Source organism: Poeciliopsis prolifica, unplaced genomic scaffold (genome assembly GCF_027474105.1).
Source record: "Poeciliopsis prolifica strain line A6 unplaced genomic scaffold, Auburn_PproV2 SCAFFOLD170, whole genome shotgun sequence".
NCBI classification, from domain to species: domain Eukaryota; kingdom Metazoa; phylum Chordata; class Actinopteri; order Cyprinodontiformes; family Poeciliidae; genus Poeciliopsis; species Poeciliopsis prolifica.
In genome coordinates, this window is record NW_026562545.1 from 294785 (window position 1) to 320027 (window position 25243).

Consider the following 25243-nt stretch of genomic DNA (forward strand, 5'->3'; position numbering starts at 1 on the left):
ATAAATCAGTCACAATATGAGAACTTAACACCTGACACCTCAATGTGCCTGCACTTTGACCTTAGGCTGCACTTTGACCTTAGGCTGCACTTTGACCTCACAGACGAGCCTGAAATCCCACAGGAGTCAAAGTTCAGGCGATGAGCAGCACCTTGCCTGAGCCCTGCTGTTCAGTAAACGTTGCATCCAAAACTGAAAGCAACAACAAAGTGATTCTGGGAACAAGATTTATTTATAATGAATCGTATCTTGTTCTAGAAACTGGAGAAAAAAATCACAACAAAAAATACACAAGTAAAAAGATCTATTTACATTTTTACAGAATAAACATCCACCTATGGGGTGGGGCTGTGGGGGTGATGGGGGTCAGGGTTGGGTTTGATTGAAGCTACTTTATAGTTTGACTCTAGATGTTAGTTGACAACATGCTCTGCCAATGTAATCAATTGCATCTGTTAACTGAAATCAACTTTACATTTCTGACATTATTTTATTCAACGGCATTTAATTATATTCTGTCTCGTTTCATGGAGCTTTGCACACATGAAGCCCAGACCTGCTGTGTTGGCAGTGATGTTAATATGAGGCTAAAAATGACTAAATATGCCACAGTTCCACCTTCACCTGGCCAGCGGCGCCATGAAGGTGCCGTAGAGCCGGTGAGCCTCCGTGATGCCGCCTGCTGCAAACCGACGCATAAAGCGCCAGATGTCCAGGCGCTGAACATCGCTGCGACCTGCGCCTGGCCCCGAGCCTGCGGGCTGCAGCGGTCCCGGTCCACGTACATCACAGAGGGCGGTGCCGCTCCCGCCTCCCGGTAGCACCTCACCAAGCCTGCTGCCATAGGCCAAAGGCCGCGCCCCTCCGCGGCTGCAAGGACAGACGCCAAGACCTGGCCGTGCTCATTGCTGACATTGGTCCAGCAGCCGGCGGTGTTGGCTGCGGCACCGGCCAGCTTCTTGGTGACCTAAAAAATGAAAGCAACAATGCAAATGAAGCCAGAGAACCAAAACTGTAAATTAAAACTACATTCAAACTGTTTTGTACCTTTTTGGTGGAGTCCATTTTGAGGACGGAGCCAAAGACAGATGTAATTTTGGCCCTGACCTCGGGCAGCCGCGAGAGCACGTCCTGGCGTACGCGGACAGCGGCCACTTGGGTTTGGGAGAAGCAGCAGAGGCTGGAGAACAATGGCGGCTGGATGACGGACGAGTCAGCAAAGGGCTCACAGGCTGTGAGATATTCCTGTGCTCCTCCGTCAACTTGTGATTCAGCTGTGTGACACTGTTCCCCCGGCTCCTCTCCCGCATCAGCACCACCACGCGGATGTCACAGGCGTATCTGCACATGTGTCTGTGTCACGTGTCCTTTAATGCCAGTGAAGCATGAAAGTAGCCCTTTACATGTTACACAGCACAAGCACATTCAAATGCATTGCTGTTATCATCAGTGTGCTTTACCTGTATGTGAGGACGGCAGGAAATCTGGTGCGGTGCCCCAGGTCCAGCTGCCTTACGATGTCCTCTGACCAAGCCGGTTCTTCTTCTTGCATCCTTTGCACTCCAGATACTCCGTGGCCAGGTCATACCACCCGTCCATGTCCAACACCTTGCGGACGGTCTGCTGCAGGCCGGCTGGACACAGACAAGTGGAACGGACCACATCTTTAGGGGCATCCAGAGAAACAAAGGGCGGGAGAAGAAGACATCTGCAGAGGCCGGAGGCTGAGTGAAGACAGTCGGGGGCTGAGGTGGATGCCACCAGAACTGAGGATGGGGCCTCAGCTCCGTCTTCCCAGTTTTTGCATTTCGGCAAAAAATAGCTTTCCTGATCCAGTCCTGCTGGAAGGATGGGAGGTGCTCCTTCCAGCGACCAGGAAGCTCTGCAGGGGACTGCAACACGGGGATGGGAAGGCACGGAGCGGCAGCAGCAGCAGCAGCAGCAGGAGGAGCATCTGTAAAATAAAACACAATTAAGCACACATCATCAACACATCTGTGTGTCCTGATTTGTTCATTTTAAAGTGGACCCAAATGTAGAGACAGAGGCTGCAGGTAGCTGATGAAAGTTTCATGAAAATCAATAGTTCTAACTATGGCAGAACTACTACTGAGCAGATTGCCTGGCAGGTTGCAGGCTGAGAAGAGAGAGAGAGATAAATTGGCACAAAGGCGAGAACACAAACAAACAAGAACTATTAATCCAACAATAACAAATAATAACTGGAAAAAACAACATACTGAAGGGCTGAAGTAAAGTAAAACAAGAACAAGGCTGGTCTAATCAAAGAATAAGTCAAACAGAAATCAAAACTAAAATTACCAACAAACACCAGAACAAGCCAGGACCTGACACTGTGTGCATGACCCGGTACTCACCGTGGGTAAAGAGCCGTCTCCGGGCAGCGGACTCAGACAACGAGGGACTGCAGCTGTTAGAAAAGATATTTTTTAACCTCACACGCTGCATGAGGTTAAAAAGGATGGTTTTGAGGATCATTTAGTACGTACAGGTTTTGGATGGAGAAAGTATTTTGTGTGCCAGCTGTGAAGGAGACAAATGCTTCCCGTGTGCCAACAGGGCCTTTACAGTGGCAGCCATCAGGGGCCTGTTCTGACTGGCAGCAGGTGGAGGAGGATGCAGTGACGGTGTGCAGGTGGGCAGGAGACGGAGCTTGTCTCTTCTGCACGTAGGCTTTGAAAAGGGCCATGTTGGTGTTCGGCCGGGCGTTGGCCTTCTTCAGGTAGCTGATGAGAGCCTGGGCCTCCCTGCTGGGGTCCTCATACACCTCCTTCATGGACCTGCCTTTAAAGTCTCCCAACTCAGACACCCAGAGTCACCAGTCTTCTGGGCCTCCAGGAGTACAGCCTGCTTCCTCAGGAACACCTCCACAGCTTCCCACTCCTTGATCTGGGAGCTGTACTTGAGGAGCAGGTGTTTATGGCCGACAGCGGGTTGTCCTTCTCCTCTTCTCTCATCATGCTGCTGACCACTGCATAGCCCAGTGAGTTTTCAAGTATCCATTGGAACCTCTGGCCCTGGTACTTCCCAAACTGAGTCTTGTAGTGGGCCAGAACCAAGAACTGGTCAGTCGGATCCCCTCCACTCTGCCTCACAAGAGCAGTGGCTTCAGCCAGAACCTCCTTACGGCAGGCCCTCCCTGCCACAGCACCTTCACTCCGGTTTGCCTCCTCAGTTGGGCCCATAAGGAGCTGACCCTGAGGAGTTCTGCGGAGATCTGGATATGCATGCAGGTTCTGACAGGGAAAAAGCATAAATAAGTATTCAAAATTACATATAAATATCACTTTAATTAATAACACAATCATTACACTGGATTCATGCCGCTTTTTTCACTCGGCATACTCTGAATCAAGACCACATAGCAGTATGATTTATTATAAAATAATGCAGGATGTTATCATTTGTAGCTCCGTTATGTTGCCCACACTGTGGACAGCAGGACCCGGCAAAACAACGCGTTGCTATAGGCGGACAAAAATACATTTATTGATGACAAGAAATAACACATATTGGTGGAATCGTCTTACAGAATTATGTGCAATTTATATGTTTTCTGTTTTTTGGCGGGGTGGAAAAAAATCCCACAGGAAGCCCCGGTGTCGTTCTCCTCCCCGCAGTGACATGTTACGCTAACTAATAAACACGGAATCTCATACACTGAGCTGTTGCAAAGAAAAACATATTTAAACTTACCGATCGCCAAACTATTTCAAAGAATTATTGATTGAAATGATCCTAGCTTCTGTCTCCTAGCTTTTCTAATGCTCCAGATCGTGGAAGCTGATTGGTCAAAAGTAAGCCACAGTGAGCCACCAGCTCGGGATGTGATTGGCCCACCCGGACATGAAGCAAGCACCGATTGGCTGGCGTTGGGCTTACTTTGAGCAAAGTAAGCCCTTCTCCGCTCTAACATTGAGATGCTGCAGATTATGAATTTATTTTAGAAGTATTCTGACTTTATTCTCATTACAATTTTATCCTTTTAATATTCTAACTTTATTCTTGTAATTTTCTGATTTCCTGTAGTTTTCTGTAATTCCTTGTTTCAGTTGCTGCTTTAGTTTCTTCTTTCAGTTATAATTGATGGTTTCTGGATTTTTTGGGTCATCAGAAGGGAATACACCAGGGTTTCTTGTGTTTTGTTGGGAGCGGGTAGGGGTTTATTTGCAGTATTTATACTACATTTGAACGTTGGTTTGTGGGTTCCTCCTGCCCCAGAAACCAGAGTAACGCTGCTGAGAACTTCAGGGTTACTGTGGGCGTTGCAGTGCTCGGTCTGTCCAGCAGATGGCAGTCATAGACCAGACATCGGATGGCTCCGTTTAACCGCAGCAGACCGTTTTTTTCCTGTAGTTCTCAGTCAGTCTTGCCTTATGATATTAATGTGCTCATATTTACCTTTCACAATCACATTTGATGGCAGGGAGAGCTTTGAGTGTGCCATTTGCTGTCAAAGCTCTGGTTCTTGTGAATTCAGCTGGAGGGTTACTTTGTAATGGAGTCCATGATTACCCATCATGCATCTGTGCATAGAAACGACCAAGTTACAAGAATGAACAACAAATATGTGGATAGTATATCTTTTTAAAGTAGTCAAGTACAGGAAGGAAGAAAAAGTTTATTTTACAAAAACCTTCATGTTTGGAGGTTTTCTCTTGTTATGAAAGTGAAAGTAAAACCGCTGTGGAGAAGGGGGTGGACCAGAGGACTACAAATACTCCTCCGAGACGGTGTGCTACTGTCCTAGTTCTCTAGGACATATACTAAAATTGGAACGATACAGAGAAGATTAGCATGGCCCCTGCGCAAGGATGACACGCAAATTCGTGAAGCGTTCCTCATTTTCTTCTTTGTCCAGAGAACAAAGAACATCTGCGAAGACATCCCAGAACAAAACGGCCCTGTCAAATCAATTATCGGTTGATGAACACGTTTCCTCCAGAAGCTCACTTCCCAGAACCTTTAGGTAGGTTCTTCCACCGAGGAGGCTGGCAGGTTATGTGAATCACATCCTATGGCGGTCAGTGGGTTTGTACCACCACCCCTTCTCCATTGGCAACAGCCTCACGCCATTCCCACATGCGTCCACTAGGGCAAACATCATTCAGATCCAGTTTGGTGCCAGTCGGATCATTCATGTGCGAGTTACAGCCAACCGTATGGAAACCGCGAGGAATCGCGAGACGCCACTCTGGTTTCCCCACACGGCCCGTCCACCAATCAGCTTTCAGCTTCGACAACACCTTGTTCTGTCGCCAGATTCAGTTTGAAATTTCTCAGTCAGAATGTAAAAGACGATGTCATCAGCAAAATAGTTGACTGCCAAGGTAGGAGGGGGCAGGGCTAGGGTGATGTCACCAACTGGCCATGTGACCGTGAGGTGTGCTGCCCTGAAACAGAAAGCTTCATAGCGCTGGGAGCTTGTGTTATTCCACCATGTTTCGTGGCAAACAGTCCGATTTTGAGGCTTGGCCACACCCACGTGCTTTGTTGCAGAAAAAAGCTTTTGATAACTTTTCATCTCTGATGCCTCAACAGTGTGCTGAGTGATTTTGCAATCTGGATATCACAAGGTGTAGAACAAGTATGCTAAAATCCATGTGTAAAAGAGACAAAATGGTGACTTTGATCCAAAATGACCGTCTTCCTTTGTCATTTGGCTCCAGGAAACTTTCTTGTATGTTCCGAGAAGCCACACAGATTTTCCAAATGTTGTTATCCTTGGTCAAAAATTTAATTGATTCTTTTCTTCTTTGTTTTTTTCAGCCTCAGTGTCCGTCCGTCCGTCCGTCCGTCCATCTTATTTTCTGCTTATCTGGGGTCAGGTCACGGGGTCAGCAGCCCAAGCAGGGAGGCCCTCTCCCCAGCAGACATAACGGTCGGACCGTGGGGAGGCAGAGGAGAAGAGGTTTTACCATTAGACCAAACAAAAAAAGAAACCAGTTAAACTCCAGACATGACCTTCAAATTAAATAGATTTTAGATATTTGTCCTTTGATTGTGGCAAATTTTAAAGTGAATAAATAGGTACTTATTGTGAGGAGATCTGGTTCATGCCCTCTGCATTTTCATACAATGCAGAGGGCATTTGTGTCAAATTAAATTTGACACTGAGACTTAACAGCTGTAAAGTCTCAGGCAGAACAATTTCCGCTCAGACTCACCAATGACCGTCTTAGCTTTTTTCAGTTCCCTACCCTAACCCTCAATTTCAATTATAATCACCTGTAAGCAGCGTTGGAGGCTGCTCAGCGCCGCTCCCTCAACGCCACCTGCGCCACGTAAACGCTTTCGTGCAGATCCTGCATCTGTCCACCAGGCGATACACATCAGTCTGTCGACTCATCCCTGATGATGCACAAAAAATCTGGTGCAGATCGGTTGATGTATTGAGGACACAGAGTTGTTGGAATACACTAGGGGCGCTGTGGAGTCAAATTACAATTTAATGCTATTGAGCTCTCCAGAGGTTAACAAAGGTCAATCATATCAAGCCTAGTGCAAATAGCATGATGCATGTATCATTTAACATGTTACTGTGTGTTGCAGGAATTACCAGATTCAGAGAAACTAGTTAATTAGGAACAACAGTAACGTGAAAATTAAATTTGACATTGTTGATTTATTGCAAAATAGTATAGGAAGCAGAGGATATAGGCAATATTAGATTTTTTTGAAACAAATAAGTTGTATGATAGTATCACTTCCACCTGTTCTTACTGGCAATGAGGAGTTTGTTGCACTGCTGGTGTTCAGTCATCTTTCATGAAACTAAAGTTGTTCTTGTTACAGCTGCACTTTGTTTCCCTGCAGTGACGTGCGGTGAGGTTCATCACTGGTGAGGCTCTGACGTCATCAGAATCCGATTTGCAAATAGATGCATAGATTGACAGCCGTTGACAGGTTATGTTTCACTTCTGCACCCTTTACACATTTAAACTGTAGCTCATAAAACGCACATTTCCTTAAAAAACTAATGTTATTGCTGTCTTACCTTTACTTCTACATGAAGTCCGTGCGTCGCTCCTTCTGCACAGAAACATCCGTCACTTTGCGATAGAAGTGCTCCTTATCTCTAGCTCTAATAAAATATCGCTGCACTTGACTTGCTTACCGTATCGGTTAGCCTAGCTCGCTGTCACTTGCTCTGCAGTTGTGGAGCGACAAGACGAATGTCTGGGATCTTGAGCGCCCCCTGCCATGAGGCCAGAGAACTGCCTGCCTCACCTCCAACCTGTTCTCTGCCGTTTAGAATCGCTCAGCACTCGAAACACGTTACACAAACACAGTTGGTGACAAAAGCACTGTACATTATATACATGAGCTAAATGATTGAGTTCACATATTAAATATGTCTAAACCATTTCATGGACGCCGTACAGCAACATGCTCTCCGCTTAGCAGCCAGCCAGTTAGCCAGGGATGCGCAATCCCAGGTGAGGCTTCCAAGCATTTCAATGGGAAATGAAGAAAATTCAGCGATTTTGAAGAAAGAATCATCCAAATTGGTGAAGCTACATGAAAAATAACTATTTCTGAACCACCGGATGAAGATAACAATTTCAATTATTTTATTATTATATTTTTTCTTTCATTTCTGTGATGAAAGGTGCCTCACCTGCCTCACCTGACCGCACGTCACTGTTTCGCTGACACCAACACCAAAATACAACACAAACGTAAGACACAAATACGCCATAAAAATGATATAAATACATAAACATACCTCGCTGGCTGAGGCTTCCTGTGAGGCAGAAATGAGGCTGTCACATAAACTCACACCTGAACTACCTTTATATAGACACTTGCTAAGTTAGCATAGCACGTGCATCTTCTGGCTGCCTCAGCGAACATGCTGCAGTCACTTCCTACTTCAGTGTTTCAAAATAAGAGTCGTAATAACAAAAAGTATGAACAAAAAGCAGCAGCCAGTTTACCGTTTACGCAAACAGAGGGAGCCTGAGGCCTTCCTCTGATGCAGATTGTATAGATGGGTCGGTCCAAATGGTTTTCCACTTGGATCCGCTTCCTTTGAGGATGTCTCCAACCGGCACTCACTGAGAGTGTCTGTAATCAGAACTGTGACGACGATGATGATGATAATAATTATAATGGAGGAACTGGGTTCCTGTCTAAGAAAGAAATTCAAATAATTTACTTTTAAAATTTTAAAAGTATAAAATACATATAAAATATGTAAAAATTATGGCAGTAAAAAAAAGAGCATACATTTTTCTTTTGGTTTTTGTCATGCAGTCCACACTCCGGACAGGTTGGTGGCGCTAAAGCTTACATAACGTTTATTGCCAACCGCCAATAAATTTCAAGAAAAAGAAGACCTTCTCCTCCAAATTTCAGTTTGACTCAGTTCCAGTAAAGTTTCTCCATTCCACTGTCACCAATTCCACCAGGGTTATTCATCACACCACAAGTTGATCTGCCATCAGGGAAATTTCTTAAAAAGGGAAAGAATCCAGTTATAGATAGTAATTATTTTTGGAAGATTTAAAGATATTATAATTATATGTACAGCTTCTCCTCGGGCTGCTACCTTATCATGGTGGAGGGGTTTGAATGTCCCAATGATCCTAAGAGCTTTGCTGTCAAACACCCACTGAAAGCACTGAGGACATGGAGACATGTCTTCAGACCAGGAGCACTGCTGACCACACTGATGCCCAGTGAGCTGATCCCAGGTAAGATCCCATCTAGCTGCTCCCTGTAGGCCCCGTCCCCATCTTCTTTTGCTAAAATTTATGTAATCACGTGTTCCCTCGCCAGGATTCGGGTGAGGGAACACGTGATGAACACTCACAGTAAGAATTGAAGATATATAGGAAAGATTAATTTCTGAATTACATCTCCAGCAGTTGATGGCAGTAACACAAAGTTTGTAAGCTGCCAGAAAACGCTACAGAAGAAGAGACTCACACTGCGTTACTGTTTGTACTTCCGCTAATGCGCTAACAGTGGAGCTAGCTTCTCGTTAGCGCTTTTGCTAGCTTAACCGTTTATGCACTTCGTTTCGCCTGAATTAATTTCTTCAGATAAATTCTGAACCGTTGATTTTCTTGGCTATATTAAGTTTTGCTTATCATCTATTAAAACGTTTGTGGACGTTGTCCTTCTTCCTGCTGACTGAAACCGGGCCGAGTCACGTTCACACCTTCAGAAGCAAGTTCACGGAGCCGCTTTGAGGCCCACCGGGCCAGAACCAGAACCTCCACAGTAGTCAGAGGAAGGACCTCAAACCGGGCCAAAACCCCTGAGTGAGCAGAAACCAAGTCTGGTTCTAGAGAGGACCGGACCAGATCTAAACCATGATGGGGGCGGGGCTTATTTTCATCTAAATTACCAGTTTATTAAATGATTCCCATAAGCTAATTATGAATTATTACGCATCCAGTTTTCACCGATCCAGTTAAAGCTCTGGTTCCCAATTGGAAGATCCAAGACACTGAAGACAGAAATGACTCATCATCATCAATAAACTTTAATATCATGAGGAAAAACTGCATTCAACAACCAATCACATGGCAGAATAAAGCCGAAGGATCTCTGGTGACTCACTCAGTGTGGCGGTGGGTTCAAAGTTCATGCAAGACAAAACATTGTGCACAACTGAAAGTGGAGGAGGAATCACACAGGGAAGCCAGCAGCCCCACGCATCCAGAGGTTTCTGTCCGAACCGGGCCGGATGCCGGGCCTGGTGGTCTGAAAAGCTGCTCACATTCAGAGAAAACGGGTCCGTTTGGACCCGGCTGAACTTCGAAATACCTGAAAAAAAATCACTAAATGTAATCTGGAAGTATGAGAAAACTTAGAGGAAAACATGCAGCATTCTGGGTCCAACAGAACATTTTAAAGATGGTTCTACCAAAGCCAGAACACAGATCCAGCTGTCCACCAAGACACTGAAAACCTGAAAAACTGGAACCAGAACCTTAGAAAATGTAACAGGAAGTCAGAGCAACCAGCAGGGCTGACCCAAAATATTGGTTAAAACTAAATTCTGACTCTCAGGCCAGAACCTGAAGGAACCCAAAACCTAGCAGAACTTCTGTGGAACTCAGTCTTTACAGAAACACGTTATAGGAACCCGTTACAATCAGATGATCCGACGGACCGAAGAGGAACCGTCCAAAGCACATGGCCTAGAAGCCCTTGACGTGGCAGTACGCCTCCAGCGACGAGAAGACGATGTACATCAACCACAGGCTGAAGAACAGGCAGGAAGTCAGGATTTTAGGGACGCGCGGCCCACCGAGCTCCCCGCCGATGGCCGGCCGGCGCCGGTAGATCAGGACGGCGATGCAGATGAAAGCAAAGATGGTGAAGAGCGTGACAGAGAAGGCCAGCGTTCCCGGGTCCACCCTGAACTCCTGGCCCTTGCTGTAGTGGTAGACGGCGGCGATGGACCACGCCACGCCAATGCCCAGGAAAACGTTGACGGCGTTACTTCCAGTAACGTTCCCGATGGAGGCGTCTGCGTATTGGTCCTGGATCGCTGCTACTTTACTGGCAAAGGTGTCTGACGAAGAGACGAAGAAAACAAAAAGCTCTTTCAGTGGCTTTCCTCTAGACCAGGGGTGTCAAACTCCAGGCCTCGAGGGCCACTGTCCTGCAGTTTTTCGATGTGCCACAGGTACAAAACACAGGAATGAAATGGCTTAATTACCTCCTTTGTGTAGATCAGTTCTCCAGAGCCTTGCTAATCACCTATTATTCTATTCAGGTGGTGCAGCAGAGGCAGATCTAGAAGTTGCAGGACAGCGGCCTCCAGGACTGGATGTTGACACGCCTGCTCTAGATGAAAGCGGTCAGACTCCTGCTGGTCTAACAGCTGAGCTGCCTTCTTGTTCAGTTAACTTTGAAAATGCTCAGTGGACTTAGCTTCTCCTAAATTCATTTCTCCACAGAAATCTAAAGCAATCATTTCTGGGCTGTATTGTAAAGGTTCAGTTGAGTGAAGCTCACGGATTGTGTTGAGGTTGTGGTTTTCACCTGTGTTCATGCTCCTGTTTTGAAGTGAGATCTACAGGCTGTAGTTCTACAGTAAACTGGTTAAAACTGGTTAAAACCTTCTGACTGAAGTCGGTCAATCCGGCCGACTCGGCAACAGCGTTAGCAAAGCTCAACAGCTATAAACCGAAACGTTCCACAGATTCACGTAGCGCCTGGTGAGAACCAGCTTAATCTGACCAAGAGAACTGGGATTTCTCTGTTTCAATAGGAAACGTCGCATTGAAGAGGTCAGAGGTCACACCCGGTTCCACAGTCCTTCACTGGTTGTTTATAAATCACTGAACGGATTAAAGATCTGGTGCTGCTGGATCAACCTGCTGGTTCTGGTTCTGCAGCAGAACCAGAACCAAACATGGAGAAGCAGCATTAAGCTTCTATGCGCCACAGATCTGGAACAAACTTCCATTAAACTGGAAAACCACTGAAACCGAGTGCTTTTAAAACTGGTTAGAGCTGCGTTAGAAACAGAATCAATGAAACGGTGATCAATAATCTGATGTGTGACGATGGCAGAATGTAACGATTCACTGAGTTTCCATGACTTTGTATTTTCATGATTAAAGCTTTAAAATGCCTTTTTGCTGAAATGTGACACAAATACACTTTGATTGGTTTTTGACGGTTAAATGTAGCGCGTTAGCATTAGCTTTAGAGCCGTAGTGCTACAGTGCTGCTTTAGCTAACTCTTCTGAACGGTTCCACTGCTAGTGAAAAGATCCCGTGTTTAAAAATGAAGCTAACCGTCAGGGTGAAGCCTCCATCTTTGCCTTCCTGTTCTTCAGTAGCTGCCGAGCTTTGCACTAAAGTCTGGTGTCTAACAGAAGAAACTACCTGTGTTCTGCTTTCTCTCAGATCTCTTTTTATTTCCAAATCCAAACTGCAGAGTTAGCCTGAACATGACTCAGGATCACAGTTTCCTATAATTTAGGCCAAACCAGGAAAATCCCTCCTGAGCTGCTGAAAAACAGAACCCCAGTCTCTGTTTTCCCACCAAGACTAAGACTATTCGCCCAACGGCTGTTTGTCTGCGTTGCTGATCTTTCTGAGGGTAGATGTCAAACTGATATGGCTACCAGACCTCAACATAGACTGAGGTTGTTTTCCACAGCCTGTGACTACTCCTCCCCAATCGAACCAGACTTTCTAATCAGACGAACTGGAGTTTAATTAAAGCCAACCAAACAAGGCTGGCGAGAAGGCACCCTAAATGTGTTTTCATTGGCTGCGGGATCAACCGTAGCTTGTGTCACACTGGTACTGAAGTACCCAATGCGACGAACACCACGGCGGTGACGGAGTCTTTGAGGCCCACTGTGCAGCCAAAATGCGACGCCAGGTCTCCGATGACGGCGGTCAGCATGCCAATGACAAAGATGGAGACGACGAAGCAGGCCCAGCCGTTCCAGTAGTCCGTTGGAGGAACGAAGGCAAACAGAAGCTTCCAGAAGACAGTCAGGAAGTGCATGACATAGTCAAAACAGGAAGGCATTTTTTCTTCACGGCAGTCATCATCATCATCATCACCACCTGAGGAAAGAAACAACATTCCCTGTTACTTTGTGTGAAGAACTCAGAGAAGCAGGTTTTCTTTCTGCAGTTTGTACTGAGCTGACAGTGACGGCCTCCACAAACTGCTCCCTCCAGCTGTTCGTCCCGATCACCAGAGCCAGGTTGGTCTTTTTAATCAGTTTATCCACCGTGTTCTGAAACCAGACCAAGCTTGAATGGAAAGTCTGCCTTTTTGGCCATAAACCAGTGGCTACTCTGAGGACAAACTGAATGCTGTAGAAAGTGGCCTGATGTAAGAATTGCAATATGTTGGACCAAACCACTGGTGGACAACCAGTGTTCTCACCAGAGCTCTGTCTGTACATCTAAAGCTGCAGCCTGAATCCAGTGCATACAAGACCTCCCAACATTTGAGAGGAACCCAAAAGGCAGAGGCGTGATTTTAGGGATTTACTCTCACCTTGAACTCATACGATTCCTCGATAATCACCTCCAGTCGGACATGTTCGCCCAACGTTGGTCTGCCCATCTCTGCGATCCGTCGCTCCTCCTCCTCCTTCTTTGTCAAAACCTCCTCACACACCCCATCTGACAAAGGTCACATGGTTTGTTTAGCTGCAGGCCAACAAAGGTAGTGAGATTTTGAAATTAATGTAGGGTTGTTTTCTCGGGCTCTGGATACTCAGCTCTTCTCTGAGTATCCAGACTCTGATCTCCTAATCAGAGTCTGGAGTCTGGGGTTGAGTTTGTCTTCAAACTAAACACCAAGAATAATCTGCTCTGTATGAAGGGAGGGATGGGATGGATGGATGGAGGGAGGGATGGATGGATGGATGGATGGATGGATGGAGGGAGGGAGGGAGGAGGGATGGATGGATGGATGGATGGATGGATGGATGGATGGATGGATGGATGGATGGATGGATGGATGGATGGGTGGATGGGATGGATGGGTGGGTCGATGGATGGATGGAGGGATGGATGGATGGAGGGATGGGTGGATGAGGGATGGGTGGATGGAGGGATGGATGGGTGGGTCGATGGATGGATGGAGGGATGGATGGATGGATGGATGGATGGATGGATGGATGGAGGGATGGATGGATGGATGGAGGGATGGATGGATGGATGGATGATGGATGGATGGATGGATGGATGGATGGAGGGATGGGTGGGTGGGTCGATGGATGGATGGATGGAGGGATGGATGGATGGATGGATGGAGGGATGGATGGATGGATGGAGGGAGGGATGGGTGGGTGGGTCGGTGGATGGATGGATGGAGGGATGGATGGATGGATGGAGGGAGGGAGGGATGGATGGATGGATGGATGATGGATGGATGGATGGATGGATGGATGGAGGGAGGGAGGGATGGATGGATGGATGGATGGGAGGGTGGGTGGATGGATGGATGGATGGAGGGATGGATGGAGGGATGGATGGATGGATGGAGGGATGGGTGGGTGGGTCGGTGGATGGATGGATGGAGGGATGGATGGAGGGATGGATGGATGGATGGATGGAGGGATGGATGGATGGATGGATGGAGGGATGGATGGATGGATGGATGATGGATGGATGGATGGATGGATGGATGGAGGGAGGGAGGGATGGATGGATGGATGGATGGGTGGGTGGGTGGATGGATGGATGGATGGAGGGATGGATGGAGGGATGGATGGATGGATGGATGGATGGAGGGATGGATGGATGGATGGAGGGATGGATGGAGGGATGGATGGATGGATGGAGGGATGGATGGATGGATGGAGGGATGGATGGATGGATGGATGGATGGATGGATGGATGGAGGGATGGATGGATGGATGGATGGAGGGATGGATGGATGGATGGAGGGATGGAGGGATGGATGGATGGATGGATGGATGGATGGATGGATGGATGGATGGGTGGATGGATGGCAACCTGTGATGCTGATGATGTTGGACGGGGCGGGACGGTCTCGGCCCTGGACCTTCCTGTAGATGTCTCGACCTGAACAGGTGAAGAGGAACTGAATGGACTGAATTCAGAACCACTCTCTGATCAGAAGCAGAACCAGAGAAGGTTCTGGTTCCAGCCGACACCCAGACACACGTTAGAGAACGCTGCCTGAAACAAAAGCGCTCTGATTAAACTGGACATGCTCAGTGCGACGGGACGTACTGAGCATGCTCAGTCAGGACTTCCTGGTTTTATGGTTCTCCATTCTGGACCGAGTGCAGGCATGCAGTCAGAATGTGACTTAGGTTGACCTCTGACCCCTCAGGCAGTGCTGAACTGGGCTGAACCCGATCAGCCAGAGGTTATTGGGTTCCTCAGTGGGCCACCAGCGCTGTAGGAGAACTGGCTGGTTCTGGTGTCAGGTCCAGCTAGTGGACCCGGTTCCCATTGGACCACCAAGAGAACCCATCCAGCACAGTGGACCTGGAGGAGAAGCTTCCAGGTCCCAAAGACACGACTCCAGAATGTGTAACCAGTACCAGGCACCCGAGCCTCCGATTCAACAAACTGGGCTCATTTCAATTCAAACCGAGCCCACACCAGAACCTGGGTTACCGGGTTCTTCGGTAACCCTGGGTAGAGACATTTGTCCCAGCCCGGTTCTGGATGGGTGGATGGATTAATGCCAACCTGTGATGCTAATGATGTTGGACAGGGCAGGACAGTCTCGGCCCTGGACTTTCCTGTAGAAGGTCCAGGGCCTGGTTATGGTTCTCCATTCTGGACCAGGTGCAGGCATGCAGTCAGAATGTGTTATGTTGACCTCTGACCCCTCACCTCTGAGGTACATTCACCTCAGAGGCGAATGAGCCTCAGGGCACGGCGGTGGAGGGACTGTGGTGGGACCAGACCGGGGAACTAAAGAATGAAGGTGTTCCAATGGTCTAGTCAAATTCCACAGCTGATTGAAATGCAGAGAACCCGGCAGAGCTCCATAGAACCAGAGCCTCCTAGAGGCCTGGTTCTGGTTAAATGACAGCTTCCTGGGGTTCAGAGGGTCAGATGGTCTGTAGAATTAAGACACTCAAACATCCACCAGGGGGCGGTGTCTTACCAAACAGCTGCTTGTCTAATGAAACGTTAGAGAAAGGATCAGTTAATGTCGGCCCGTCAGGTACCAGTACTGTCTGCCCAGACCGAACCCGATGGCGGTCCTACCTGTCTGGACGAAGCCACCTGAGGCCAGAAGACAAGAACATTCAGTCAGACATTTGTTTCTGAAGGGGTCAAAGTTGAAGCAGGAGACAGGAAGTCTGCTTACCGACTTCCTGCAGCAGCAGAGCTGGAGAGAAAATAAAGAGAAGCATGAAGCGTCAGAACAAATAGGAGGTTCGACGTCTGGATCAGGGGTTGTAGCGTCAGATAGTTCGCCGTTAGCATCCCAGTGCGTTTCAAAGCGTGGGAAAGTTAGCCATTAGCATCCCAGTGCGTTTCAAAGCGTGGGAAAGTTAGCCGTTAGCATCCCAGTGCGTTTCAAAGCGTGGGAAAGTTAGCCGTTAGCATCCCAGTGCGTTTCAAAGCGTGGGAAAGTTAGCCGTTAGCATCCCAGTGCGTTTCAAAGCGTGGGAAAGTTAGCCATTAGCATCACAGCTTTATTTCCTTCATTCCATGTTGATATGCCCTGACTGTGCAAAAATCTGACTTGGCTAAACATTTAGTTTCTTTTCTTGTTGTATTTTTCCTCCAGATGCCCTGAAGAGCTCTGGCGCCCCCTGTGGGCCAAGCCCCACACATTCAAACCCAGCCCATGTGTCCGTCACTCACCCATTCAGCTTCAGAACCCCAGTCTAAACTAGGCCCAGTAGATCTCAGCTGGGACCAGTTTGGGTTCAGGCTGGGACCAGTTTGGGTTCAGACTGGGACCAGTTTAGGTTCAGACTGGGACCAGTTTGGGTTCAGACTGGAACCAGTTTAAGTTCAGACTGGGACCAGTTTAGGTTCAGACTGGGACCAGTTTGGGTTCAGACTGGGACCAGTTTAAGTTCAGGCTGGGACCAGTTTGGGTTCAGACTGGGACCAGTTTAAGTTCAGGCTGGGACCAGTTTAAGTTCAGGCTGGGACCAGTTTGGGTTCAGACTGGGACCAGTTTAAGTTCAGGCTGGGACCAGTTTAAGTTCAGGCTGGGACCAGTTTGGGTTCAGACTGGACCAGTTTGGGTTCAGACTGGGACCAGTTTGGGTTCAGACTGGGACCAGTTTGGGTTCAGACTGGGACCAGTTTGGGTTCAGGCTGGGACCAGTTTGGGTTCAGACTGGGACCAGTCTCTGGATTGTTTCTGTTCCAGATAACCTACAGCAGTGTCTCTAAACCCTTCCCAGTTAAACTAGTTCAGCTGCAGCCAATCAGAGCTGAGCCCCTGACAGTCCTGGCCAATAGGAGGCAGCAGAGCGACAGCAGGAAGAAGAGAGGTCAGAGGTTACCAGGCAGGTACGGCTCCCACCTGTCCGTCCCCTCCTGGCCCAGCAGGGTTCCTGCAGCTCCAGGTAGAAGCTGGCCTTCCTATCGTATTCCTCATGGTCCATTATTCTAACTGACACCGTCTTCCTGTGGGGTCAGGGGTCATTAGTTCACAGGCACACAGGGGAGTGGGGCGGGTTCAGAGAACCGCTGAAACCCTGAAACTAAAATCACGCAAAGGTTCACGGAAACCACAAACATCTGAGGGGGTCGAGATTAGGAAAGGTTAAAGGTCAGTGGGCGGAGTCAGAGGTCAGGGTGACAACGCCCCCACCTTTCCGTTCACTCATCTCTAGCAGGTGAGGATCGCCGACCTCCAGGAAGAAGTTCTTGTTTTCTCGTACTCTTCGTCATCGACTATGTTGATCCGAATCGATTTGCTGAAAGAGAAGAAAGAAGAGGAAGAGGAGCGAGACGTGATGAAGGACGGGAGGAAGGAAGGACAGGAGGAAGGAGGGACAGGAGGAAGGAGGGACAGGAGGAAGGAGGGACGGGAGGAAGGAAGGACAGGAGGAAGGAGGGATGGGAGGAAGGAAGGACAGGAGGAAGGATGGGAGGAAGGAAGGACAGGAGGAAGGAGGGACAGGAGGAAGGAGGGATGGAAGGAAGGACAGGAGGAAGGAGGGATGAAAGGAAGGAAGGACAGGAGGAAGGAGGGATGGGAGGAAGGAAGGACAGGAGGAAGGAGGGACAGGAGGAAGAAGGGACAGGAGGAAGAAGGGACAGGAGGAAGGAGGGACAGGAGGAAGGAGGGATGAAAGGAAGGAAGGACAGGAGGAAGGAGGGATGGAAAGGACAGGAGGAAGGAGGGATGAAAGGAAGGAAGGTCAGGAGGAAGGAGGGATGGGAGGAAGGACAGGAGGAAGGAGGGATGAAAGGAAGGAAGGACGGGAGGAAGGAGGACAGGAGGAAGGAGGGATGGGAGGAAGGAAGGACAGGAGGAAGGAGGGATGGAAGGAAGGAAGGACAGGAGGAAGGAGGGATGGAAGGAAGGAGGGATGAAAGGAAGGAAGGACAGGAGGAAGGGGGGACAGGAGGAAAGAAGGACAGGAGGAAGGAGGGATGGGAGGAAGGAAGGACAGGAGGAAGGAAGGACAGGAGGAAGGAGGGATGGGAGGAAGGACAGGAGGAAGAAGGGACAGGAGGAAGGAGGGACAGGAGGAAGGAGGGATGAAAGGAAGGAAGGACAGGAGGAAGGAGGGATGGAAAGGACAGGAGGAAGGAGGGATGAAAGGAAGGAAGGTCAGGAGGAAGGAGGGATGGGAGGAAGGACAGGAGGAAGGAGGGATGAAAGGAAGGAAGGATGGGAGGAAGGAAGGACAGGAGGAAGGAGGGATGGGAGGAAGGAAGGACAGGAGGAAGGAGGGATGGAAGGAAGGAAGGACAGGAGGAAGGAGGGATGGAAGGAAGGAGGGATGAAAGGAAGGAAGGACAGGAGGAAGGGGGGACAGGAGGAAAGAAGGACAGGAGGAAGGAGGGATGGGAGGAAGGAAGGACAGGAGGAAGGAAGGACAGGAGGAAGGAGGGATGGGAGGAAGGACAGGAGGAAGGAGGGATGAAAGGAAGGAATGACAGGAGGAAGGAAGGACAGGAGGAAGGAGGGATGAAAGGAAGGAATGACCGGAGGAAGGAAGGACAGGAGGAAGGGATGGGAGGAAGGAAGGACAGGAGGAAGGAGGGATGGGAGGAAGGAAGGACAGGAGGAAGGAAGGGGGACCAGTCAGATCTGCAGAGACTCAGTGGAAAGATGTGGCAGCAGGTCGGTTGTCTCATTGTTTCCGCCAACGTCCATTTATCGATAGGAACCGACCGGACCACATCTCCCAGCATGCACTGTGACACTTCAGGAAGTCCACAGGACAAACTTTAGTCATAAATTTGGCCTCTCAATGCTCCTCTTACCTCTGTTTTTTTCAGAAAGAGTCCATTCTTGGTTTCATCTGATTGGTTCTGAACTGATATATTTCTGTTTCTGCTGTTCGGATCAGAACCGGCCTGCGGTGCAGGAGTGATTTGGTGCCGTTATGTCGCCATCTGTCTCTTGAATTTGATGTTTTTATCCAGATTTTATTGGGGCTTTCCATCAAGAAATGAAGTTCAACCTTCATTTCTCCTCCAGGAGAATCTCATTTTGTGGCAGTTCCAGCAGCGGCCACTAGGCTGCCGACCCAAGACGGGTCGCGAAAGTAAGTTCAGATGACATAATTTACACATTAAGCAAAACATAGTAAACCCAGCAGAATGAACCTTCATAGAGGTAAATGAGCTGACGAACACGTTCACACAGCTGATGTCATTTTTGTAAAACATGTTATATTCCCCATCAGTAAATAATAATTGTTGAAATAATGAAGTTACAGTTTACTAAAAGTGCAACATCTGTAATAGGATGGGAACCATGGGAACGATGGGAACAATGGGAACGCTGCATTAGTGTCGTGAAGTTTATGGAGGATCGAGCCGAGGAGTTCCTCAGGGCAGAGATAAGACGGGTCAGCAGAACCTGACCTGTCTCTGATGGACGGCGGGTCCACAGAGCTCTGATCTGCTTCTGCTCTCCGTGGCGATGTGGGCCGGCGCCATGGCTGCGGGCCAGGCCTGACCTTCCCCGCTCTGACAGGAACCGGCTGCTTTATGGGCCGAGTCGCACGAAGAGCCGCTGCTGCAGCCGACGGCCTAATAAGGAAAAAGCTCCAGGCTGTTTATCTGCTTCTCACACGGGAGCTGCTGCGTTTGGACTAGCTGCTAAATAAAACCCCGTCTTCTCAGCGAGGACATTTGGAGGACACGGAGGACAGACAGAAACCAGGAGCTGTCAGCAGCTCCCAGCCTGGAATAGGAGGGTCCACCCGCAGCTCTGTCTCTGCCTTGTTGGACACCTGAAGACACCTGAAGAGCAGCTGCAGTTAGGGTAGGGTAACTGCAGCTGCTCTAACCCTAACCCTTTCTCCTTGAACTTGATGCTGACTGAAACTCCAGTGACATCAGGCCTGGTGGAGCAAACAGGTCTGAGGATGCTAACCTTGGGCTAACCCTGGGCTAACCTCGGGCTAACCTCGGGCTAACCCGGCTAACCTCAGATTAACCTTGGATTAATCTCGGGCTATCTTGAGGTTCAAGATCAGCAAAAACAACCTGCTCAGCCAGCAGCAGTTACTGCTGCCTCAAAGAGCAGAGGCGGATCTGCTTCACCTGTCAGAGGAAACATAATCAGAACAGGAAGTGATGAAGATCAAGACCAGCAGCTGACTTGCTTCAAACTGCATGAGTTCTAAAAATATCAGCTACTGTAAATATAGAAAAACAATTACTGAAGCTTTCTCTGATACAATCAGTTCAGAACAAAGATCCAGATGGTTCAGAGACAGCCATTATAGAACATCATCATCGCCACCACTTGTACAGCATCAAACCGAGACACCTAATGGTACCAGCAACACAATAAAATCCTTTCTGAACAAGTTCTGCAGAACCATCTGAACCAGAGCACCCAGGAACCATTTCTGTCACTGAAACCTGAACAATCCTGTGAGGATCCCGGACAAGCCCCCAATTATTCTGAGTTGATCTGCAGCATTAAACATGTTAACCTTGAATTGGCCTGTGTCTCCTGCCAAACGGGACCCAGTGGTTCTGAATGACCTCCACTTCCTTTCCACCCCTCAACATGAGAGACTAATGGCCTGTGGACTGGGTCAGGCTGGACCCGGTTTGGCTGATCAGGAGGTTCTGGACGGGTCCCAGTGGGTTTCTTCTGTCGTTTTAATCTGAAACTGCTGTCAATTGGCCCACATCTGCCTAAATTATGGTGTACTGTGATGAAAAGTACTACATGTTGTAATGACTGGACCACTAGGTGGCCCTACTATTGCTTGAACACTGCAAGTTAGAAATGCTGCTGGACCCAAACTGCATCATCTTAGTCTGCTGGGGTTACATCAACATAAAGAGATGATGCTACGTGCTAGAGTTGCATAAAGTCACAACACGCCTCCAATGAAAGTTTTTCTTTTTCTCCGGAGACGCGCTTTAACAAACCATCCCGATCTGAACTGAACTGAGATCAAATATTCGGTGGCTGACATGTTTGAGACCTGCTGGGATTTTATTCCTGCTGTTTGCAGAAAGATGCCAGGTCACATGACAAGATGGGGCGGAGCTACCAGATAATCTAACAGAATAAAATTTCTAAAACATTTCTAAACTGCAGCTGGTGAACAGCTTTTCATCCACACAGCAACTTCAGGGACAAAACCCAGAAAAATTGGACGCTGGAAAAGACCGTTGTGTTCCAGATGTGCTAAAAGGAGTTAGCCCATCAGAAGCTATGCAAGCCCAGAAAACCATCTCAATGCTAAACATGTAGCAGCTAATGGAAATGTCAGCATCATTTGAAAGCTTTCTGGTTTTGAGCTTATATTTCTATTTATTCAATGATTAGCAGCAAACTGGTTTTTGAATTAAGAGTTTTGCTGATGTTGTTCTGTTGTTTGATTCAATGTCATTCATTTACAACAAACCCAGAAGTGAACATTTTAAGTGAGTGCCACCACTAGTACTTACACAATTTCATCATGTCAAACTCCAGGACTCCATGCGTGTCTTCGAAGTCTTCCCCACCGCCCTTCGCTGTCCCCTCCATGGTTCTGTACGGCACCGCCACAACGCCGCGGGCCCCCGAGTTCCTGGTCACCTTCACCTCCATCACGCCCACGCTCTCGCTCACCGTCACACCGGCTCCTCAAAGCTGAAGATCCCGGCGTGGTCGTCGTCGAAGATGGTGACGGTGGCCGAGCACGGGAGGCCCAGCCCTGCCAGGCCGTCGCCGTGGTTCGCCTGATGGTTGTTGGCTCCGTCTGATGTGACCCGCACGTTGGTGAGGTGAACCAGGAAGTGCTCGTCTTCCTCAAAAATATCGTCGTCAATGATGTTGATGTGGATTTCCTTGTCCGTCTCGCCAGGATTGAACACAACGGTTCCTTCGGTCACCTGGTAGTCAGAGCCAGCGTTGGCAGTTCCGTCTTCAGTCCGGTAATCCACGCAGGACCGTAGAGGTCAAGTCTCCTCCTCGCGGACAACATTGAGCGCCACGCTGCCGCAGTTCTCCAGACACTGGTAATTCCCAGGGTCGAAGAAGACCTTTGAGGAGAAGTTGCTGGCGGATATCTCAGAGCAGATGTCATGCTGCGCAGCCCTCTTGGCCTGGTCAGCGGCGTGTTTCTTCAGGACGTTGCCGGCTCCTGTCATAATCCTGGTCGCCTGGCAGCGGTAAAAGGCCCGACTCTTCTGCTGCTGGGTCAGAACCTGGTAGTTAGCGAGCTCCATCAGCTGCTCCGTCTCCTTCTCTGGGTGTTTCTGCTTCAGATCCTTCAGGATCCTGGCCAGCTCTTTGCGCGCCTCCTCGTCCAGCTCCTTCCCCTCTCCATCGAGAAGTTGGTCTCTATGGGAGTTGAGCATTTTGCCGTCCATTTCGATGTCCACCTTGGACGGGAGATCCGGCTCGCCCTCGGTCTCGATAATCATTCCCTTCTGCTTCCCGGCTCGGTATCGTTTGTACACGTATTGTAGAAAAGTAGCTGCGGTCGGCCACATAAGCAAACCCAACACAGAAAGGGAAGAAGAAGAGCGTGAGAAGCCCCTCCCATATTTCAACAACACCTGGAGAGAAAACGGCCAGGATCAGGTACAGCCAGGTGTAAGCAAACACGCTCCAGGTGGCGGTGACGAAAAACACCCGCAGGTGCTTCACCTTCTGGTCTCCCGTCAGGGATGACGGACACGCAGAGGCCGATGATGACAAACATGTTGAAGGCGGCGCTGCCTACGATGGTGTTGGGGCCCAACTCACCGGCGTCAAAGTTGTGACCGCAAACCTCCACCACAGACAGGAGGATCTCTGGCGCGGACGAGCCGAGCGCCATCAGGGTCAGGTTGGACACCGTCTCGTTCCAGACGCGAACCGTGGTGATCTTCTCCCCATTGGGCTTCTTTATGGTGATCTCTTTCCTGAGAGGTGATGACTTCGATGGACGCCATGAAACGATCAGCGATAATGGAGACGCCCAGGAACATGTAGAACAGCCCCACGAAGTAGATGGTGGCCCTGGCCAGGCGGTCGGGGGAAAGCCGGGTTCTCCGGCTTCCACATCGGCAGGATGACGCCCTCAATGCAGTTGGTGCTGCCGCCGCATTTAGTCTGGTTTCTGGCTGTGCTGTTGGACTTTGGGGTCAGACCGGCGGCCCCTGCAGCAGAGCACGGGGGCCCGGCTGAGATAGCGGCAAGCAGGAGCAGCAGGAGCGACGGGCGTCCAGCGGGACTCATGGTGAAGCTTCAGGCCTCCTCAACCTGAAACGGACAGAAATGGGGTTATGAACGAGGCGAGGCGGTCAAACCCAGAACCACGACCTTCCTCCTGCTAATCTCCAGCAGAACCAACATTGACCGACCGATCTGAGAAAGTCTGGACCTTTAACCCGCAAACACTCCAGAAAACAAAACCTTACCGAGGATTTCTCTCAAGTTTCCAGCCCTTATGCCTGAGATGACAGAATAACTTTTTGGTCGATGATTCCTGAGTCCTGGCAACAAGCTGACAGATTATTTAACCTGGAAAGAAAAAGGCTTGGAAGGTCTGGAGCTTCCTTTTGGTCCAACTTAATGCAGAGGCTGTGGGCGGGTTAGTGAGGTCACCAGGTCACCAGCCTGGAGGTTGCCATGGATACCCGCTGGTTAAGGTGCATCAGAATCACGTGAGGAGCTGCAGTGAGGTTCTGCTCACATCTGGTTAAATGGACACTGAGAAACATTAAGGCTGATGTCATCACCTCTGACCTCCTCAGGTCTGACCCCTCACCTCTGACCTCCAGCAGGTCTGACCTCCTACCTCTGACCTCCAGCAGGTCTGACCTCCAGCAGGTCTGACCTAAAGCAGGTCTGACCTCCTCAGGTCTGACCTCTAGCAGGTCTGACCTCCTCAGGTCTGACCTCCAGCTGGTCTGACCTCCAGCAGGTCTGACCTCCTCAGGTCTGACCTCTAGCAGGTCTGACCTCCTCAGGTCTGACCTCCAGCTGGTCTGACCTCCAGCAGGTCTGACCTCCAGCTGGTCTGACCTCTAGCAGGTCTGACCTCCTCAGGTCTGACCTCCAGCAGGTCTGACCTCTAGCAGGTCTGACCTCCAGCAGGTCTGACCTCTAGCAGGTCTGACCTCCAGCAGGTCTGACCTCCTCAGGTCTGACCTCCAGCTGGTCTGACCTCCAGCAGGTCTGACCTCTAGCAGGTCTGACCTCTAGCAGGTCTGACCTCCAGCAGGTCTGACCTCTAGCAGGTCTGACCTCCAGCAGGTCTGACCTCTAGCAGGTCTGATCTCTAGCAGGTCTGACCTCCTCAGGTCTGACTCCAGCAGGTCTGACCTCTAGCAGGTCTGACCTCCAGCAGGTCTGACCTCTAGCAGGTCTGACCTCCTCAGGTCTGACCTCCAGCAGGTCTGACCTCTAGCAGGTCTGACCTCTAGCAGGTCTGACCTCCTCAGGTCTGACCTCCTCAGGTCTGACCTCTAGCAGGTCTGACTCTAGCAGGTCTGACCTCCAGCAGGTCTGACCTCCAGCAGGTCTGACCTCTAGCAGGTCTGACCTCTAGCAGGTCTGACCTCCAGCAGGTCTGACTCCAGCAGGTTGACCTCCTCACTTCTGACCTCTAGCAGGTCTGACCTCCAGCAGGTCTGACCTCTAGCAGGTCTGACCTCTAGCAGGTCTGACCTCCTCAGGTCTGACCTCCTCAGGTCTGACCTCTAGCAGGTCTGACCTCCAGCAGGTCTGACCTCCAGCAGGTCTGACCTCTAGCAGGTCTGACCTCCAGCAGGTCTGACCTCTAGCAGGTCTGACCTCCAGCAGGTCTGACCTCCTCAGGTCTGACTCCTCCTGACCTCTAGCAGGTCTGACCTCCAGCAGACTGGCACAAGCAGCTTGCCGCAGTCGGCCGTCAGGCTGCCGGAGGAGGAACCTACCGTCAGATGAAGAGAAAAACGCTTTAAATCAGAATCTCCACAAAGTTCCAGGAAGTTTTCATCTTCGAAGGAGGAAAAACTCTCCAGCCCCACAGAACCAGCAGAACCAGCGAAGACGAGAAGCAGAACCTCGACCGGTTAGAACCAGAAACAAGACGCTGCCTCCTCCTCTCTCTCTTCCTCCTCCTCCTCTTCCTCGCTGATGATGAGAACGGTC

General features: G+C 49.4%; 2 protein-coding genes, 1 non-coding gene and 1 pseudogene across 3 annotated transcripts; 1 reads left to right on the top strand and 3 right to left on the bottom strand.

Annotated features, from left to right (window-relative positions):
• Positions 1 to 133: 133 nt before the first annotated feature.
• On the bottom strand, positions 134 to 1349 carry LOC129356413 (uncharacterized). Its single transcript, XM_055026002.1, has 4 exons — positions 1284 to 1349; positions 1048 to 1197; positions 625 to 967; positions 134 to 192 (listed from the first exon to the last, which is right to left on the bottom strand). The coding sequence occupies exons 1-4, from the start codon at positions 1347 to 1349 to the stop codon at positions 134 to 136; spliced, it is 618 nt and encodes a 205-aa protein (XP_054881977.1).
• LOC129356423 (uncharacterized) lies at positions 1171 to 2854 on the bottom strand. The gene is made up of 4 exons (XM_055026008.1): positions 2511 to 2854; positions 2379 to 2431; positions 1461 to 1954; positions 1171 to 1367 (listed from the first exon to the last, which is right to left on the bottom strand). Exons 1-4 carry the CDS (start codon positions 2795 to 2797, stop codon positions 1359 to 1361), a joined length of 843 nt encoding a protein of 280 aa, XP_054881983.1. The 5' UTR covers positions 2798 to 2854; the 3' UTR covers positions 1171 to 1358.
• Positions 2855 to 4764: 1910 nt separating this feature from the next.
• Positions 4765 to 4870, top strand: LOC129356429 (U6 spliceosomal RNA). The gene has a single exon (XR_008605401.1). It is a non-coding gene; the product is annotated as a U6 spliceosomal RNA (small nuclear RNA).
• A 4624-nt stretch (positions 4871 to 9494) lies between these two features.
• LOC129356427 (sodium/calcium exchanger 1-like) lies at positions 9495 to 25140 on the bottom strand (annotated as a pseudogene).
• Positions 25141 to 25243: the final 103 nt, after the last annotated feature.